Source organism: Elephas maximus, chromosome 4 (assembly GCF_024166365.1).
Source record: "Elephas maximus indicus isolate mEleMax1 chromosome 4, mEleMax1 primary haplotype, whole genome shotgun sequence".
In the NCBI taxonomy this organism is placed as follows: Eukaryota; Metazoa; Chordata; class Mammalia; order Proboscidea; family Elephantidae; genus Elephas; species Elephas maximus.
The window spans coordinates 110,044,181-110,061,738 of NC_064822.1; the positions used below are offsets into that span (position 1 = coordinate 110,044,181).

At 49.2% G+C, this 17,558-nt stretch overlaps 1 protein-coding gene across 3 annotated transcripts in view; it reads left to right on the forward strand.

The window, feature by feature from the left end:
- Positions 1-17,558, forward strand: part of PDE1B (phosphodiesterase 1B) — a 28,679-nt gene that overhangs the window by 7,459 nt on the left and 3,662 nt on the right. Inside the window, exons 1-11 of one of the 3 annotated variants that reach the window (XM_049883360.1) lie at positions 5,224-5,426; positions 10,644-10,757; positions 11,632-11,814; positions 12,003-12,069; positions 12,415-12,531; positions 14,831-14,971; positions 15,376-15,476; positions 15,585-15,710; positions 15,838-15,939; positions 16,987-17,107; positions 17,425-17,506. In XM_049883360.1, coding sequence (XP_049739317.1) covers positions 5,374-5,426; positions 10,644-10,757; positions 11,632-11,814; positions 12,003-12,069; positions 12,415-12,531; positions 14,831-14,971; positions 15,376-15,476; positions 15,585-15,710; positions 15,838-15,939; positions 16,987-17,107; positions 17,425-17,506 — 1,207 coding nt within the window. In that variant the 5' untranslated portion in view covers positions 5,224-5,373. Of the gene's footprint in view, positions 1-5,223; positions 5,427-10,643; positions 10,758-11,631; positions 11,815-12,002; positions 12,070-12,414; positions 12,532-14,830; positions 14,972-15,375; positions 15,477-15,584; positions 15,711-15,837; positions 15,940-16,986; positions 17,108-17,424; positions 17,507-17,558 lie in introns of those variants that run through there. The other 2 variants (XM_049883359.1, XM_049883361.1) reach the window with 2 other exon arrangements.

Genomic DNA, 17,558 nt, shown 5'->3' on the forward strand with positions numbered 1-17,558 from the left:
AAAGCTTGGGAATCCAAGGTTGAGAAGCGAGAATATTGACATGTCATGGAGTTGTTAACCAATGGCACAAAACAACATGTATAAAAATTGTTTAATGAGCAGCTAGTTTGTTCTGTGATACTTCATCTAAATTACAGTAATAATAAAAAAAGAGAAAAGGAGAAAATTGAGTTGTTATCCATTCAGTTCATGGAGGTCTAATGCCAGTGTTTTTGCCACTCTGCCTCAGGCATCCCCCAGTTCTGTTCCCGTTCCTCTCCCCTCAGCTCCTGTTGCATCTGAGAAGCTTACTGCTGTCTGAGAAGAGAACATCAAATTAGGGTTCTACTTCAGCATCCCAGACCTGGCCGCAGTCTACTGAGAGAGCTGGGATGGGGGTTTTGATGGAGAAGCAGGCTTGGTGGGAAAAGGGCCAGGGCATATCCAGAAAGAAGCCTGGGGGCAAGCTAGAAGAGGGGTGCTTCAGGTGGTACTGTTGGATACAGCCAAGCTCCCAGGTCAGTTGATTCTGCAGCTGCAATGAGAAGTCATATTTGCAAATAATTATGGTGGCTGCAGTGGGGTGATCAGGCTGCCAGCTGGTGTTGGCACCATTTAGGTTGGGGATGGAGCTTGGCTTATATGTATGTGGGGGCTCAATGATTCTCTGGCAGGCAGGACCTGGGGGCTAGGTAAGCTTCTCCTTTCACTCCTGCTCCTCAGCTTCCCTGTTCCCCTGTTTATCAACTTTTCCATCTAGCTTAGCAATCCCTCCTTAACTCTCTCCTTCATGCCCACCTTGTTTGGAAATTTCTTGGGGTCTGGACCGACAGAGCACACATGCCAACAGTGTTGTCAAGTTCGCTAAACCCTGATCCCCTCTCTACCATGCAGCAACTTTAGAAATTCCAATCTGAAAGAAATATAATAAATCAAATTGCACTAGGTTCACCCCAAAGACTTCTTTATCTCTCGTTTGTGCCTTTTCTGCTTTTCTTTGAAATGCCAAGAAAATCTGCTGTTGTTTTGGTTGCAACAAAATGGATTGAAGACAGATATGCAGAACTTCCTGGAAAGGTCAAAGAAGCTAGGAGGTGACCTTCCTATGATGATGAAGAAAGCCACCCTCCTCCTTTAAGCATCAGGTTAGAGCTGGGTTGGGGAAAGCAGTGAGCCAGTCAGAAAGAATGAACTGTGGAATCTGGGAATGGAGGCCTAGGCATCCTACTTCCCTAGTGCTTCCAACTCTGGCACTGAATTTGAGAACCCTAAAGTGCTACAGATAAGGAAACTGATGCCAGAGCTGGGTGGTAAGGTGGAGGGCAGGGCTGGGACCAGAGCCAGATTCCGCTGATCCACACAGTCTAGTGCTACTCCTATCACATCTGCAGTCGGTCCCCTGCCAGGCTTCCAACTCACTTTCCCATCCTAGGCTGCCTTCATTCAACATCTCTTAGGTCCCCTGGAAGCAGGACATCTGCTGGGAACGTCTGTTGGGATGTTGTTTAGAGGGCTGGTGAGGTGGTCCATGTGGAGGGTAGTTAGTGAGCAGAATTAAAAGGTGCAGGGAAGGAGAAGAGAGGGGTGTACAGGTGAACAGGAGCCTCCTCTCTGATTTGCCTTCCTCTGACCACCTTCCTCCCTCTCTCAAGGGTTGAAGCCTGAAGGAGAGTTGACTCATTTTGTGTGCTGGGCTGGGAGCTAGGACACACTGGTTCTTATCAACCTGGGCTAAAATTCAGGCAGCTTAGATTATCCCCTTCCGCATCTGACCAGAGCTGTGCTGGGTTGTTGCTGGAGTAGGAACACCTGTTAGAAACATCTTCCAGCTTCCAGTCAGGAGCAGATAGTAATACTGAAAGAGGGAGCTACCTTTAGACACAGGCACCTTGGAAGCCAAGCTGACTCCTCCCCCTCTCCTTCTGTGTTTGCCATGAGTGGATCCTGACTCACAGTGACTCTATAGAACCGAGTAGAGCTGCCCCATAGGGCTTCTAAGGAGCTGCCGGTAGATTTGAACTGCTGACCTTTTGGTGAGTAGCCAAGTTTTTAACTACTATGCCACCAGGGCTCCCCCTCCTCCTTAGTACTTCTCACATCTCTTCTCTTTCCTCCATGATCCCTTAGTACCTCCTGCCCTTCTTCTCATCCCCTTCCACTCTCCTGGTTTCTGTGCTTTCCCCCACTATTGCTAGCAGCTGCCCTTCCCCCAAGCTCCCCAAGACCCAGCCCCCACCCCAAGCTCCTCTCTCCAGTGCCTAGAGATCTCCCAGCACTGCCTTGTCAACCTGAGACCTGCCACCTCCCAGGATGGTACCCCAGCTCTATCACCAGGGGGGCTATTTTTATCCCTGGAGCCACCCCCGCCACTCTGTCCAGCCAGCTGCCAGAACTGGGGCTGCTTGCATAGCAATGGGAAATCAGGGGAGTGAGAGCAATGCTTGGTGGGGTGGGGGTCTGATTGTTCTTAGTTTCTGGAGTCCCATGTTCTGCATACTCCCCAGCTTCTGCTTCCACTGCCTCCCTGGCCCGTGTGGAATAAGGAACCAGGGAGAAGCCCTGGGCATCCAGAGTGGGGGTTCTGGGGGGACTGAAGCTTTTCCACAAATGGCTCAGGTGCCATTTGGAGCCTGGATGGAAAATCAGGGGTCCTGGGCACGAGGGTGGGCCTATGGGACTTTCGTTCCTGCAGAATTCTTGATGAATATTTGCTGAGCTAACCAAATAAAAAAAACCAAATAACCAAATAAAGGGGTGGACTAAATAATAATCCTTTGCATTCATTGCACCACTTTATAGTTCCTAAGGTGCTTTCAAATGATCTCATTTGATCTTTGGGAGAATTCTGTGAAGCATATATTATTTACCCATTTTACAGACAAGAAACTGGAGCTCAGAGCGACTTGTTCAAGGTCATACAAAGTGGGAAAATCTAGGCAATTTTCCCTGATTTTAATTGATGTCCTTTTTCTATTATATTTAGATGATTTCCCTGATTCTTTCAAGATCTGAGATTTTGGAGCCTCGAGATTAGCCAGTGAATCCCTTCCCCAGCATGCCTCCACACCCACACCCACACCCACACCCACACCCACACCCACACCCACACCCACACCCACACCCACACCCACACCCACACCCACACCCACACCCACACCCACCTCCTCTCTGACCAGAGGCAATCTCCTTGCCTTTGTTCCCTGTCCCAACTCCTGTTCTTCACTATAGGGTGGGGAAAGCTGTGGATGGGTAGAGCATGGACAGGGGAAGGCGGCATTATGGTTGGGCTCCTTTCTATTTTTAAACTAAATTTAGGGCTAGAGGAAAACCATTGCTGACCCTTTGCTGGGGTCATCACATCTCTGCAAGTACCAGTCTCCTTAGCTCAGACACTGAGTGTAGAGTGTGCAGTGTGTCTGTGGGTGAGTGTGTGTATATGAATTTTTTTCCCCAGGAAGGGACAGTGGTTGCCCAATACTACTACTTAAGAACATTTAATAATAATACACTGGTACAGGTGATGCAGTGTGTGGGGGGGGGGGGGCGGTGGGGGGTGGGCGTGGGGTGAGATAGAAGTAATTTGTCCAACCAGCTTGGTTCTATTGGGCAAGACAGCAGAGGAATGGACAAGATATCCTCTCAAAGGCTTTTCCAGTCTAAGAAATCTCCACCTTTTCGGTAGGAGGTTTAGGTTAGTGCCTATCTGCCTAGAGTGGTGAGGACTGGGGTGAGGGGCAAGGTGAGGGAGAGGAGCTGGCCTGGCTTAGAGTTTGTTGGTGTTTCAGGCTGTGTGCAGCTGGCTACCACCTGCCTTTGCTCCTCCTCTCTCACCCGTTCCAAACCAGCACGTCCACAGAACAGGCCAAATGACTGATTCCCCTGCTTGCGGGGGCTGGGGGGCACAGAGAGGAAGATGCTGGACAAAGAGAGAGAGGGTTTCCTTTCTTTGAAAATCTGCAGCAGCCCTGCTTCATGGCAGTCAGGAGGTCACTAGAAAACAATTTCCAAACATTTAACCTCCATTTCTCTTGTTACTGGTGTCTCGGTATTCAGTGGAGATGAGAAACAGCAGGTTCCCAAACTTTATTTGTTTATAATCCTTAGAAGCTTTGGTACGGTGACGAGGTATTTTAATCTCTCCCTGCTTTGTGTGTGTGCACGCGCGCGTGCAGACTTCCCGTTATAAAATCCCAGCTTCGGGCCTATTTTTTTCATTTCACTTTCTCTTGTCATATTCATCCCCACTAACCCCTTTCCCTTATTTCCACACTGCCCCAAGTCCTAGACCCTAGCTTAAGGAGGTCATAGAAACCGGAACTCTTTTCGCTAGATGCGTTTGGCTTCACCTTAGTCGCTCCTTCTTAGCCTCGCCCAACCCCTCAATTGACCAATCGCGGCTCCCAAATACTTGTTTTGCTGATGTCATCTTCCAGCCAATCGGGCGGTGGGCTGGGGCTGTGTGCGCACATCCACTTCGCGCCGCAGAGGCTGGGCTTCTTTTCGCCCCAGCCTAAGCGAGAGCGGAGCATGAGGGTTGGAGAGGGAGTTCTCGTCCCCAGGCCGCTCTTGGGTTCCTCTTCTGACAGCTACTGCACCATCCCATCAGTTCTCCCCTACCCCTGGGCTAGACTACCTCTCTTTAATTAATTCACAGTTAATCCCTAACCCTCGTTTTACAGACGAGGAAACGGGCTGGGAGTGTTAAAGTAACTTGCTCAACTTCTTGGTTTCCATGCGCTGGTCCTTCTGAGTTTTATGCACTGTCTGGGGGAGGAGGGTGGGTTGTGGGTGGTGGAAGGCTTCTTCCCTCCTTGTGGAGCTGGTCTCTGGGTAAGGATTCCCTGACCCCATAGCTTCAGTAACCACCTTCCTACAGCTTCTAATTCTCTGTGGGACCTTCATCCTCCTGTTTTGCTTTCATTCATTCACGTAGCATTAAAGCTCATTTTGAAGAACGGCCCCTGAAAAGACCCTGCTGTCTCTCTAGGAGGAAGTGGTGGCTGCTTTAGACCCCGGGGTTGGGGCGGGGGGAGGGAGGCTAACCCTTTCTCTCCAAAGAGGAGCCCCACCTCCTCAGAGCAGGGGCTGGCCTGTGCTATTTCTGTCCTTTCTGGGATTCTTCTGAGAACAGATTTTTGTTTTCAGTCTGATGTAGATTTGAAACTTTTCCCTCGGTCTCTCACCCAGTTGCCAGAGGCTGGGTCTCTGCCTAATGACGCCCCCCTTCCTGCAGCGAGGCTCCTCCTTGTTCACCTCCCCAGAGAGTTAGTTTACTCAGCTCTGCTGGGGCCTGGAAGAGGAAGTCAGGGGCTCAAGAGGGAGTCACTCCCCTCAGGGGCCCTGGGGCCCCAGGGCCAGCATTTTGAGCCTCTGAGGTAGGAAAATTTGATTCCTATGGCAACCCCTGTTCCTGTGCAGAGGAGCCACCTCCAGGGCCCGATCCTCAGGTAGGCACCAGGGATGAAGGAGAAGGGAGGAACAGGACAGGTTGCTTTTGGATTCACCAGTTGTCTGTAGTTTGGTGGAGGGGAGGGACCAAGACCTGACAGTCCCGTGTGTGTATGTGATCTGTAGCCGTGGGTCAACTTCTCCAGCCTTTTACCCCGTCCATCTTGCTCTTCATCTTATTCTCCTTCTATTTCCAGCTCCCATTTTTTTTTTTTTTCCAAATCTCTTCCTATTGCCTATGGCAGATGACTTAGCAGTATTTGCCTGCTTTCTCTTCTTCTGGACACCGAGCATCCTTAGGACCTCTCGTTCAGGGCTTCAAATCAGTTCTGGTGTGACTCTCCTGCTGAGCATTTTCATTTCCACCCCAGATATACTGACTCCCAACCCTCTGGCCTGAAGTTGCCTGGTCTTAAGCCCCCTACTTGCGGTGATCTTTTCGGGAGTGTGGGGACAGGAAGCTATGTAGGGGGCTTTGGAAATCTCCAGAATTTCACCCCTGTGGTGATCCAGAGGTGAATGAACTCGGGCTGGGGGATGGGAGGGACGAAGCTGAACTTTTCAGGGGTGTTGGAATTATTACTGCTAGGGACCTTCTCTTCTAGCTGGCTATCTAGAGCTAAGGGAGACTGGGGATTTCCAGGGGTCAGGATCTGAGACTTTTCCTGTGGTGGAGGATGGAAGGTAAAGGAGAGAAAAGTGGTGGTGAAACAGGTGGGGTGGAGGTGGAAGGAATGTTGGAGGAAGCTTCCAGTTTTCCTTAGGTCTGGCTGAGGACTGGACAGGGTTGAGCACCCTGTTCTACAGGGGAAATGATTATTCTGGTGCCAGGGTCTCTGAGAGCTGAACCAGAGGGGTTATATTAAAACTGATGTGGATGGGAAAGAAGAACTTCTTGCAGAAAAATGGTGAGGTGAGGTGGGCCTGGGGAGACCCTAAGTCTAGCAGGACTTTAGAATAAGACAGACCCTTGTCAGGCTGAAAAGTAAGGTGTGTGTGGGGGGATTACAGAACTTCAGGAGGGTTAAGTTGAGCACCTGGATCCTTCCAGCTGCCTGAGTCCTGTCCCCTTTCTGGACTCCTAGCTTGTCAAATTTGTTCTTTAATCTTTCTTTCCATCCTTACCTCCATCCTTCTGATGTCTGGATCATGTTGTGTTAAGATTTCAACAGGAGCTATACAGGAGCTCCTGAACAAGATCTAGAAGTGGGGGGTGGGGGGGGGGGAGAAGAGGAAGAAGTTGGAAGAAGGGTATGTTAAAAGTCAACCTATGCCCTCAATCTCTCCCTCAGGCTCACCATTAGAGCTTCAGAAACTCTGGCTCAGAAATCTTGACTGGGAAACGGCCTCATACCTGATCAAACTCCCCCCTTTCTCTTTTACTTATTTAATGAATATTTACTGAGCACTTACTCTGTGCCAGGCTGTAAGAAGGCAAGATAAACAAGTCATTGTCAGTGCCATCAAGACACTCACAGTCTGCCATGGGCTAACAGACACATAAACATTTAATTAAGGATAGATTGACTGAGACTGAAGAAGCTGTGGTGGTGGGGTTCCAGCTTTGCTGAGCTATCTACATGATTGGGCTTGTTCTGCCCCAACATAGTCTGTGCTTGAGGGGCACAGTTAGGCTCCATTAGCGTGAGCTGTAGGCCTTGCTAACCTGACTGCCACTGACCTTAGACAAGTCACTTAACCTCCTTTATAAGGTGATTTCAAGGCTCAAATGAGGTAAAGAGCTACCCAAATAGGAAAAAGGATGGCCATTATCATTCTCCCATTCCTCTGTTACGTGGCTTTCTAACTACCAGCCTTTCTCTAACCTAGAAGGAGCTCTGGTGGTGCAGTGGTTAAACACTCGGCTGCTAACTGGAAGGTCGGCTGTTTGAATCCACTAGCTCCTTCATGGGAGAAAGATGTGGCAGTCTGCCTCCATAAAGGTTAAAAAAAAAACCAAACCCACTGCCCTCGAGTTGATTCCAACTCATAGTGACCCTATAGGACAGAGTAGAACTGCCCCATAGAATTTCCAAGGAGCGCCTGGCGGATTTGAACTGCTGATCTCTTGGTTAACAGCCATAGCACTTAACCACTATGCCACCAGGGTTTCCCCATAAAGATTATAGCTTTGGAAATCCTGTGGGGCAGTTCTGCTCTGTCCTATAGGGTTACTAGGAGCTAGAATCAACTTGATGGCAATGAGGTTTTTTTAAATCTAAACTAGGGAGTCCCTGGGTGGTGCAAACAGTTAATGGGTTAATGTATTTTGCTTCTAATCAAAAGGTTGGAGGTTCGAGTCTACTTGGAGGTGCTTCAGAAGAAAGGCCTAGCGATCTTCCAAAAGAGCAACCATTAGAAAACCCTATGGAGCATAATTCTACTCTGACGCACACGTGGTTGCCATGAGTCTGAACTGACTTGACGGCAACTGGCATCTAAGCTAGACTCACTTTTCTTTTTCTGGACTTGGGATAGAGAAAGCAGGTGCTTATTGGATTTGAAGGGTGTGTGATATGGGCTTGGTGGCCCCAGCATCGCGCTGGTCATTGCATTCTGATGCAAATCACATTTATGGGGATTCTTTGTGCCAGTCACTTTGTTAGGCCCTTTTGCATATATTAATGCATTTAATCCTCTTATTAACAACCCTTTCAGGCTGGTATGTAATCATCTGTGTATTTTCCAGATGAGGAGAATGAAATTCTAAAATAGTTGTCGTCAAACTTTAATGTGCGTGAGAATCATCTGGGGGTGCTTGTTAAAAATGCAGATCCCTGGATGAACCCTCAGGGATTCTGGTTCAGAAGGTGTGGGGTAGGGGTGAGACTGTATCTTTAATAAGTATCCCAGGTGATTCTGATGCTGATGGTCTACTGGCCACATTTTGATAAACATTAAGTTGGTGACTTACACAAGGGCTCATGGCCAGAAAGTGGTAAGTTTGAACCCAGGATTCCTGCCTCCTAGACCAGTGCTCAGTACATGGTGCCACAGATGCTCCTGAACCTTGGTTTCTGCGTTGGAAATGGGGATAGCAATTCCTTCCTGCCTCCCTCCCTCCTGGGCCCATTGTGAGGATAAAATGAGATAATGTAGGAGCAATAGCTTTTTAAAATGTAGAGCTGGCAGCTTCGTTAGTGATTATGCGAATACATGCAGATGAGCATCCGTGGGCTTGGCTGTTCACTTTGGGAGCCTGTGTACTTTGGGATGTGTGTTTCAAGTGGTGGGTTGAGAATAAAACTGGAGGAACTTTCGTGGTGAGCATTGACCTCTGGGGCCTGAATGAAATGGAAGATTAGGGCTGGCATGGAATTGTGGGGGAGTGATGGACCAGAGGCAGTAGAAGAGGCCTTTCTTCCTGGGTTGTGTGTCCCCATACTCAAGGGCCCCTCTCTAGGGAACTAACCAGTAGAGGGAAGCCCATGCTTGTGTCTGACCCTGAAGGCAGAGCATAACTCTTTGTTCTGTGATCTCTGGGTGGGTACACAGGGAGATACCCGCTCATTACCCTCCTTCCTAGCTCATTTGTCTAGAAAGTCTTTTATGTTGTCTAACCTCCAACCTCCTCCCTGATGAAGCCTGAGCTGGGGCTGAACTTTACTCAAACCTTCGAATTTACGTCATCCTCATTCTTGTCAAACAACCTGCTGTTTCCACATAGAGACAGTGCAGCAGGAAGGCTGGAAGTGAGATTTGAAGATAGCCCACTAAGGAGTCCATTTTTTCCCCCTTCCCTCTTCCCTCATTTGCATTCAGCCATGTCAGCCTGGACTGCTAGGCCCAAAGGTGAGAGTTGAGTTGTGACGCTTCCTGGGGCTGGCTGTTTTCAGCATCCTCTCTATTCCAGTGCTGCTGAGACCCCACGATTCTAGAGCAGCTTCTGTTTGGGAATGCCATTGTTCTCCCTCCCCCATCTTCCCTGGGAATTGATGCTAATTTCGGCCTCTGGTCCCTGACTCATTCTGTTCTCCTCCCTGACTCATAGGGTGACCTTGGGTTCTGAAGCCCCTCTCACTGGGGAATTGTAATGGCCAGCATTTCACCCCCCTCTTGGTTTTAGTGGGGCTGGAAGGAGTGAGAGTGGGAAATGCTTAATGGCTTAAAAAATATCACTAATATCAGAGAATATTGCTTTCTTTGTGACTGCCTGCACTGGTCTGGCCAGACTTCTAAGAAGCTTCTCAGTTAATCACTGACCCCAAGCCTAGAATTCACAAGTACAGAATATGAGAGGCTCATCCCTTCAGGCAAAACCAAACCAAAGCCAAACCCAGTGCCATCAAGTCGATTCTGACTCATAGCGATCCTATAGGACAGAGAACTGCCCCATAGAGTTTCCAAGGAGCGCCTGGCGGATTCAAACTGCAGACCCTATGGTTAGCAACCGTAGCACTTAACCACTACACCACCAGGGCTTCTTCCTTCAGGTGAAGCATCCAGTAAATGAGATCCTTTCTCTTTCCCTAGCTCTACCCCTACCACTTTTGCTCTAGGGGAAGCTGTGGCTGGGGCAGAGGCAGGGAACAGGTCCTGTACGTAACCCTTTGGCAGAAGTCCTCTGGCCTGGGAATGGGGAGGCAGTGGTTAATCCTGCCTTGTCCTGGCTGATGGATTCTGGAATCATAATCCATTAGCTCTGCCTGGATGGAGTGAGGCTGTGTGAAAGCATTCAGATTGGTCTTTGTTCTGTTTTTGCTGTCCCTGCCAGGGACAGAGGGACTGTGGACATGTACTGCCCTCCCCACCATGACCAAGAGAAGGAATTTTGGGTGCTATTTTGGTTGCTGTTGATCCCAATACCTTCTTTCATTGGGGAAATAAGCAGTTTTAGCGTGTGGTTATTTTAGACAATGAAATAGATCATCCCCAAAACATCACCCCTGGGCTTACCTAATTCCGCTGGACCTGGGGAGTTTAAACAAGTGTTTGTAGGAAACACCGAGAAAAGGGAAGGTGTTGAGAGATCAGATGGTGGGTGAGGGTGGTAGAGTCAAGAAAAACCTGGAATTAAATTTTGGGGTTAGGTAAACTTAATACAGGCAATGGCAATAACCTGGGATCAGACACATAAGCTGCTATTATTATTAATGTTAGCACTATTATTTAAGGAAGACAGGCTGTCTCTGTAAAATGCATCCTATTAGAGGGTCTTCTAGTCTCATGACAAGGTAGCAGTGCCTAAACAGGAGATCTGTGCCCACTCCCCGCAGGCTGCGCTACATGGTGAAGCAATTGGAGAATGGGGAGGTAAACATCGAGGAGCTGAAGAAAAACCTGGAATACACAGCTTCTCTGCTGGAGGCTGTCTATATAGACGAGACACGGTGAGAGTGGTGACGCTGGGAATCCAGAAAACGGGGAGTAAGACAGAAAGCTGGAGATAGGGACACATGACAGGGACAGAAGCAGGAAGAAAGGGAGCGGGAGGAGCAGCTATAAAGAGCTATATAGCTAGAAATGTTGGCAGAGATAAAGAAGCAGAGGGACAGACAGAGAGATGCAAAGGTAGACACACAGATACCAGGAACCAGAGAAGCCTGTTTTAGATTTGGAAGGAACCTTAATGCTCACCTAGTCCCCACCTTCTCCCCAGTGCAGAAATCCCTCCAGAGCTGCCCTGCCCAATAGGGGGAGCCACTACTCATGGGTGGCTATTAATCACTTGAAATGTGGCTAGCTGAACTGAATGCGTGTATAAAATACACACAAAATTTTGAAGTCTTCGAGGGAAAAAAAAAATGTAAGCTATCTCATTAATATATTTTATGATTCCACGTTGAAATGATATTTTGCATGTATTAGGTTAAATAAGATTTATCATGAAAATTAACTTCACCTGTTTTTATCTTTTTACTGTGACTATAAGAAAATTTAAAATTATTTATGTGGCTTGCATTTTACTTCTATTGGACGGTGCTGCTCTATAGCCTCCTTGACAGGTGGTATCGCCTTGCCTGCTTGAACACTTGAAGAGTTGAGGTGCTTACTACCTCACATAGTGACCTGTTTCATTATTGGAGGCATTAGACAGAGAAGCAGAAATAAAAAGAGAAATCAAGAGAAAGGAAAGAGGGAATGAGAGACAGGAGAGAGTTGGCATGAGAGTTACTAAGGTATGGGTTGTGGCTGGGCCTAATGTCCCCAGGCTGAAGAAGCGCCTGCTATCTCTCCTCTGTGACTCCACTTCTGGGGCCTCAGGCAAATCTTGGATACGGATGATGAGCTGCAGGAGCTGCGGTCAGACGCTGTGCCTTCGGAGGTACGGGACTGGCTGGCCTCCACCTTCACCCAGCAAGCCCGGGCCAAAGGCCGCCGAGCAGAGGAAAAGCCCAAGTTCCGAAGCATTGTGCATGCTGTGCAGGCTGGGATCTTCGTAGAACGGTGAGGCTCACCCACACTCAGCTCCCCCTGCCTCAGCTGCGGCCCTTTTTCGCAGCCACCCTGGTCTTCCAGGGTCCCACCAGCTGTATGAGTCCACATGCCCATGGCTCATCCCTACACCCCCGCCTGACCAGACCCTCACTCCCCAGACCTTCACACCTGGACCCCTTTTCCTTATCCTTCCTTAGGATGTTCCGGAGAACGTACACGTCTGTGGGCCCCACCCATTCCACGGCGGTCCTCCACTGTCTCAAGGTGACCCCTGGTTTCTGGGAAAGAGGAGAAGGTTGAGGAATGGAATAGCCATCGGGACATCCAGACTCTGTTTATAGCATGATTTTTCCCTCCCCCTTTTAGCTGTCATTTCCGTGTTCCTCAAACAACTTTTGCCTGTTCCAGAGGCAAACCCCTATGTTCTTATCTCTCATCATGAGAGATACCTGGGGAAAAAAGAGGCCCATGTTACCACCTCTTTGTTTTCCTGTTTTCTAAGTCTCTGTACTCATTGGGAAGTTCTCCTTGAAGTCTAACTTCAACCCTTCCTGTGGCTGAGAAGCTCCTCTTGAGAGCCTCCCTGCCTAGTCCATTGTCTCTCCACAGAACCTGGACCTCTGGTGCTTTGATGTCTTTTCCTTGAACCGGGCAGCAGATGACCACGCCCTGAGGACCATTGTTTTTGAGCTGCTGACTCGGCATACCCTCATCAGCCGCTTCAAGGTTAGGCATCATCCTACCTCTGTCTCCAGGCAGGATTCTCCACTCCCATTAATTCCTCTTTTAAAAGATTCCCAACTAAGTAGATTCTGTAGGCTCCCTCACTCAATGCCCATCTGGGAAGCACCCCGCCAAAGTCTGGCCTGCCTTTCTCTTGCTGCTGTCCCAACCTCTAAATTTATTTACTGCTTTCTAGGGAAGATTCTGGGACTGAAGCCATGTAGCCTGGGATTCTACTCTTGCCCCCTCTGCTTTTTTTCTCTTACTTGTCCTCTCCAGGATGGTACCCAGTTCACCTCCCCTTTTTAGCTGTCTTGCCTTCTGCCTGTGGAGACGGAGGCCTGGAGTCCAAATGCTGTCAGCTGGTGCCCTTTGGGACTAGAGTCTCTCAATTTGTTTCCTCAGGAGACTGTTCGAGGGAAAAAACAAAATTGGCCACTCCCTCCCAGCTCTGGTCTCTGTCCTAGGAATGTCATAGAGAAGATCTGCTCTCAGCTGCTTGGTGGGATTGGGGTGGGGCTGTGTCAGGGTGTGTGAACTCCATTTGCTAAGCAGTTTGCCTGGCCAGGAAGAAGAATGTGGGATTAAATTGCCCTCCAGATCCAGTGCCTGGAAGAAGCATCTTTTGGGGGATAACCCAATATTTGGGGGATAGCGTCAGGAAAAAAGCACTTCTACATGGAAAAAACATTTGGAAGGGGAGGCTAGGGCGGGGAGGCGGAAAAGTCACAGTAGGGATATTTGGTCAGCACTCAGGTGGGGATGGGCAGTAGATGTTGGTGGTAAAGGAATACAAGTGTTTTCTGAGGGCTCTGTAGAAGGGGTAGTCAAGGGGTCAGTTGTAGAGTCCCCTCCCAGATGGCCTTCAGAAGGTCATTTCATCCGTCCTTCTGCCTCCACTTAACTATAACGGACTATATTGTGCATGTGAGCCTTCCCTGGACCTTTGACTCCTCTGTTTTCTACCAGTCCCAAGAGCATTTTCAAAACTTCCTGAGATGCTCAGTTGGGATTTTCTTCAGTGCCTTCCTGAAACCTGTCCTTCTGCAGTTTCATTATCTTCCCACCAATCCTACCCTCTCCAGGACAGAAAATAGCAGGATCCTCTTTTTCCTAAGGCTTTTCCCATCTCATGTTTCTTCAAACTGGTTATCAGATATATTCCAGACGCCAGCTTCTTCTAAACTCTGCTTCCTTGCCCATGACAACTGGGTTTTCGGTATCCCAGGAGTAGCTGCATGGGGTTGGGGGTGGCCCAGCCTGTCTGCCTTGCTTCAAGGCACTTGGAGAAAGAGGGAGTGCTTATTGGTTTAGTTTTCTCTGGTGGTAGAGACCTCCTCAAGCTCCACATTTTCTTCCTGGGCGTCTAACCCCTCCCCTGCTCCTCCCCTTCCTTTCCCTCTTGGGATGCCATGGCAACACAAAAGCAAGGCCAGTTGTTATGGAAACATTCCTTTAAAATTCCTTAAATTTGGGGCACAACCCTCCAGGGGTGGGGGTGGGGGTTGTAAGGGTCTGATAGACGAGTGGAGCATCTTCTGTGTTCTTTATTGCTCCTCTCTACAGAAGCATCCCCATGTCCTGAACCTTAGTCCCCTCCCAGCCTCAGGAGATCCAGGGACAGATGAAGACACTGGCCCTGCCCTCCCTGCCCTGGGAGCCTTGAGCCTTTTGAAGGAGGCAGGCATGCCCAAGGGCATATGCAGAGCCCTGGACAGAATTGAGAATAGCTGGCAAGAGGTCTGGGCCCTGATGCTTGTGGGTTGTGTGTGCCCACGCATGGGTGTGTGTGGTGGATATGGAAGGAAGGTGATCAGGGAAGGCTTCTCAGAGGAGGGGGTGCTTCATATCTGGTTGGAAGGGCTCCCTCCAGGTCATCTTATCCTTTCCTCTGCTTCTAAGTCCCTCTCCCATGATGTTGGATTTGAGGGTGGGGTGAGGTGGTTGGAAGGTAGGAGGGAAGCGTTCCTTTTCTTAAAAACCTCCAGGGAAATAATAATAATTACAGCTACTCTCTAGAGGGCACTTACTAAGTGCCTTGTACTTATCTCATTAAATTCAGGGTAGGTGGTATCATCCTCATTCTGCAAATGCGTCTGAGGCATGTGACTTTCCCAAGGTCACACAGTCAGCAGGTGGTAGAGCCAGGATATGAGCCCAGGTTCACCAGCATGCAGGACCTGTGCTCTCTTTCTGTGCCACGCTGCCTTCTAAAGGAAGGTGGTTTGCTGATCTCAGTCCTCAGCCTCCTGCCATTCCTGCAGATCCTGGATCTATTTCCATTTCCTCCCTCCTCCTGCAGATTCCCACTGTGTTTCTGATGACTTTCCTGGATGCCTTGGAGACGGGCTATGGGAAGTACAAGAATCCTTACCACAACCAGATCCATGCAGCTGATGTTACCCAGACAGTCCATTGCTTCTTGCTCCGCACAGGGATGGTGGTAGGTGCCCTGGAGATCTCTGTTGTGATTCAGGGTCTTATGGCTGCAGAACTGGGCAGTCCAGATTGTACTCCCATTTCCATTTTTCTCTTTGATTCTTCTGCTTTGGCTTCCTAACGTCTTTACAGAGTCAAATTGGGTTGACTCAACACTAGAGGATTCCCCAGTGACCATAACCTCCTGGGCAGTGCTGGGGATGTGTGCTGTGATGCAGTGGGAGTGTTGCAGGTTGGGATAGAGGAGGGTCCATGGCCATTCCAGGGCTAGAGAAAGTTGGCTGCATTAGCCCACGAGCTGGCCTTGAAGAATGGAAGGAACGGGTTGAGTTGCCTCCCTTGTGTGGAGGTGTTTGGGCAGTGACTAGTAGAGGGTCAGCCCTCTCTCATCTCATCCTTTTCCACTAGCACTGCCTGTCGGAGATTGAGGTCTTGGCCATCATCTTTGCCGCAGCCATCCATGACTACGAGCACACAGGCACTACCAACAGCTTCCACATCCAGACCAAGTGAGGGGTGGGGACGTGGCAGGGGCAGGAGGGACCAAGTGGAGGTGGAGGAGGTTTCCAGAGTTCCCCCTTACCAGAGACTGGACACAAGAGCCTTTGACTCTGCAGGTCAGAATGTGCCATCCTGTACAACGATCGTTCAGTGCTGGAGAATCACCACATCAGCTCTGTTTTCCGAATGATGCAGGATGACGAGATGAACATTTTCATCAACCTCACCAGGGATGAGTTTGTGTGAGCAGAAGCCAGGACTTGACATCCCTAAGAGACCCCCACACCCCAACCCTCTCTTCCCACTTCTTGGACCTCCTGCCCAGCAGTGCTGAGGGGACCGATCTCTTCTCTGGTTCTGTCCATTCAGAGAGCTGCGTGCCCTGGTCATTGAGATGGTGTTGGCCACAGACATGTCCTGCCACTTCCAGCAAGTGAAGTCCATGAAGACAGCCTTGCAGCAACTGGAGAGGTGACACCCGATGGATGGGGCGTGGCTGGAACCAGGCCAGAGTGAGGGGTGTATGAATTGGGGGCATACACATTGGGTAATTGGTATGCCAGGTCTTTACCTGAATGTAGATACTCTCTTGACTCCAGGTATCTGAATGCATCTCTGTGTAAGTGTGTGTGATGTGTGTGTGGTGTGGTCCTGGGTTTTTGTACAGCTCAGGCAGCTGGTCTGCTGGAGAATGCTTTGGGCTGGGAGTCTGAGGTGAGGTTCTCGTCCCAAATTCAGGACAGGCTTACTCTGGAATGTTGGGAAATCCATTCAGCCTTTCTGGACTTCAGCTTCCTTACCTGTGAAATGGTCAAAATAATCTGCCTTCCCCCACAACAGCTTGCCACTAGTTCCTACTCTAATTAGGGATGTTGGGAGAGTCATGTGGAGTAAAAAGAAAGCACAGAACAAATGCTATAATTACATATAATGTTGCTTAAAAGTGGGTGGGAGTATATAACAGTGTGTAAGAGAGAATGGCCTATGTGTGTCCTGAAGGTTTGTGTCAATCTCTGTGTATGGGGTCTATGTGCAGGAGTGTATACAGTGTCAGAGTGTGTTATTGTTGGGGGGATAATAATTTTAGGTAACATCTACTGAGCACTTACTATGTGCCAGACACTCTTCTAAGTACTTATATATTTTTGTCATTTAATCCTCTGAATAACTCTCTGTGGTAGATTCTGTTATTATTTCCATTTTAGGATTGAGGAAAATGACATGGAAATCTTGAGCAACTTGCTCAGTGTCACATAGTTAGTGTGCAGTAGGTATGGTAGGGATTCAAATCCAGGTCCTCTGCTAAGCCTGGGCTTTCCGCCACTAGCCTGTGCTGTCTCTTGCAAATATAAATATATTTAAAGTTTATTTGTGTATGTACGTAGTATCAGAGGGTGTTTGAAGTATGTGAAAGGGTGTCGATGTGTGGCTCTCAGAGGGCACGTGGGGGGAAGTTAGAGAATGGGTTCAGGGTTTTCCTAAAGATCAATCTCTTTCCTTGCCACCTGCCTCAACCAGGATCGACAAACCCAAGGCCCTGTCTCTACTGCTCCATGCTGCTGACATCAGCCACCCAACCAAGCAGTGGTCGGTCCACAGCCGCTGGACCAAGGCCCTTATGGAGGAATTCTTCCGTCAGGTAGCGTGGTATTTTTGCCTAGCCCCTACCCATGGAAGCCTTTTTCTCTTTTTCTCTCCAAGTCCCCTATGCCTTCATTCAGCCACCTGCAGCTTCAGACCTGATCCCAAAACCATTGGATAAAATCTCATTATCCTAAAGGCTTAGCAATAGTTGCCAAGACCAATTTGCCTGTCATTTGTATATCACTTATTTCCTGGTGAAAGGCACAGAAAAACCTCTCCTCCGCAACAACCCCTCACCACCCCAACCTCACCCAGGTCTGGTAGGTCTGAGGTATCCTCTGGAGCTTTCCTGCCCTGTCCTTTCTCCCCCAGGGTGACAAGGAGGCAGAGCTGGGCCTGCCCTTTTCTCCGCTCTGTGATCGCACTTCCACTCTCGTGGCACAGTCCCAGATTGGTGAGTGCCCTTTCCTACAGGGAGGGGAAAGAGTGCTTTCTGGGCCTGGGCC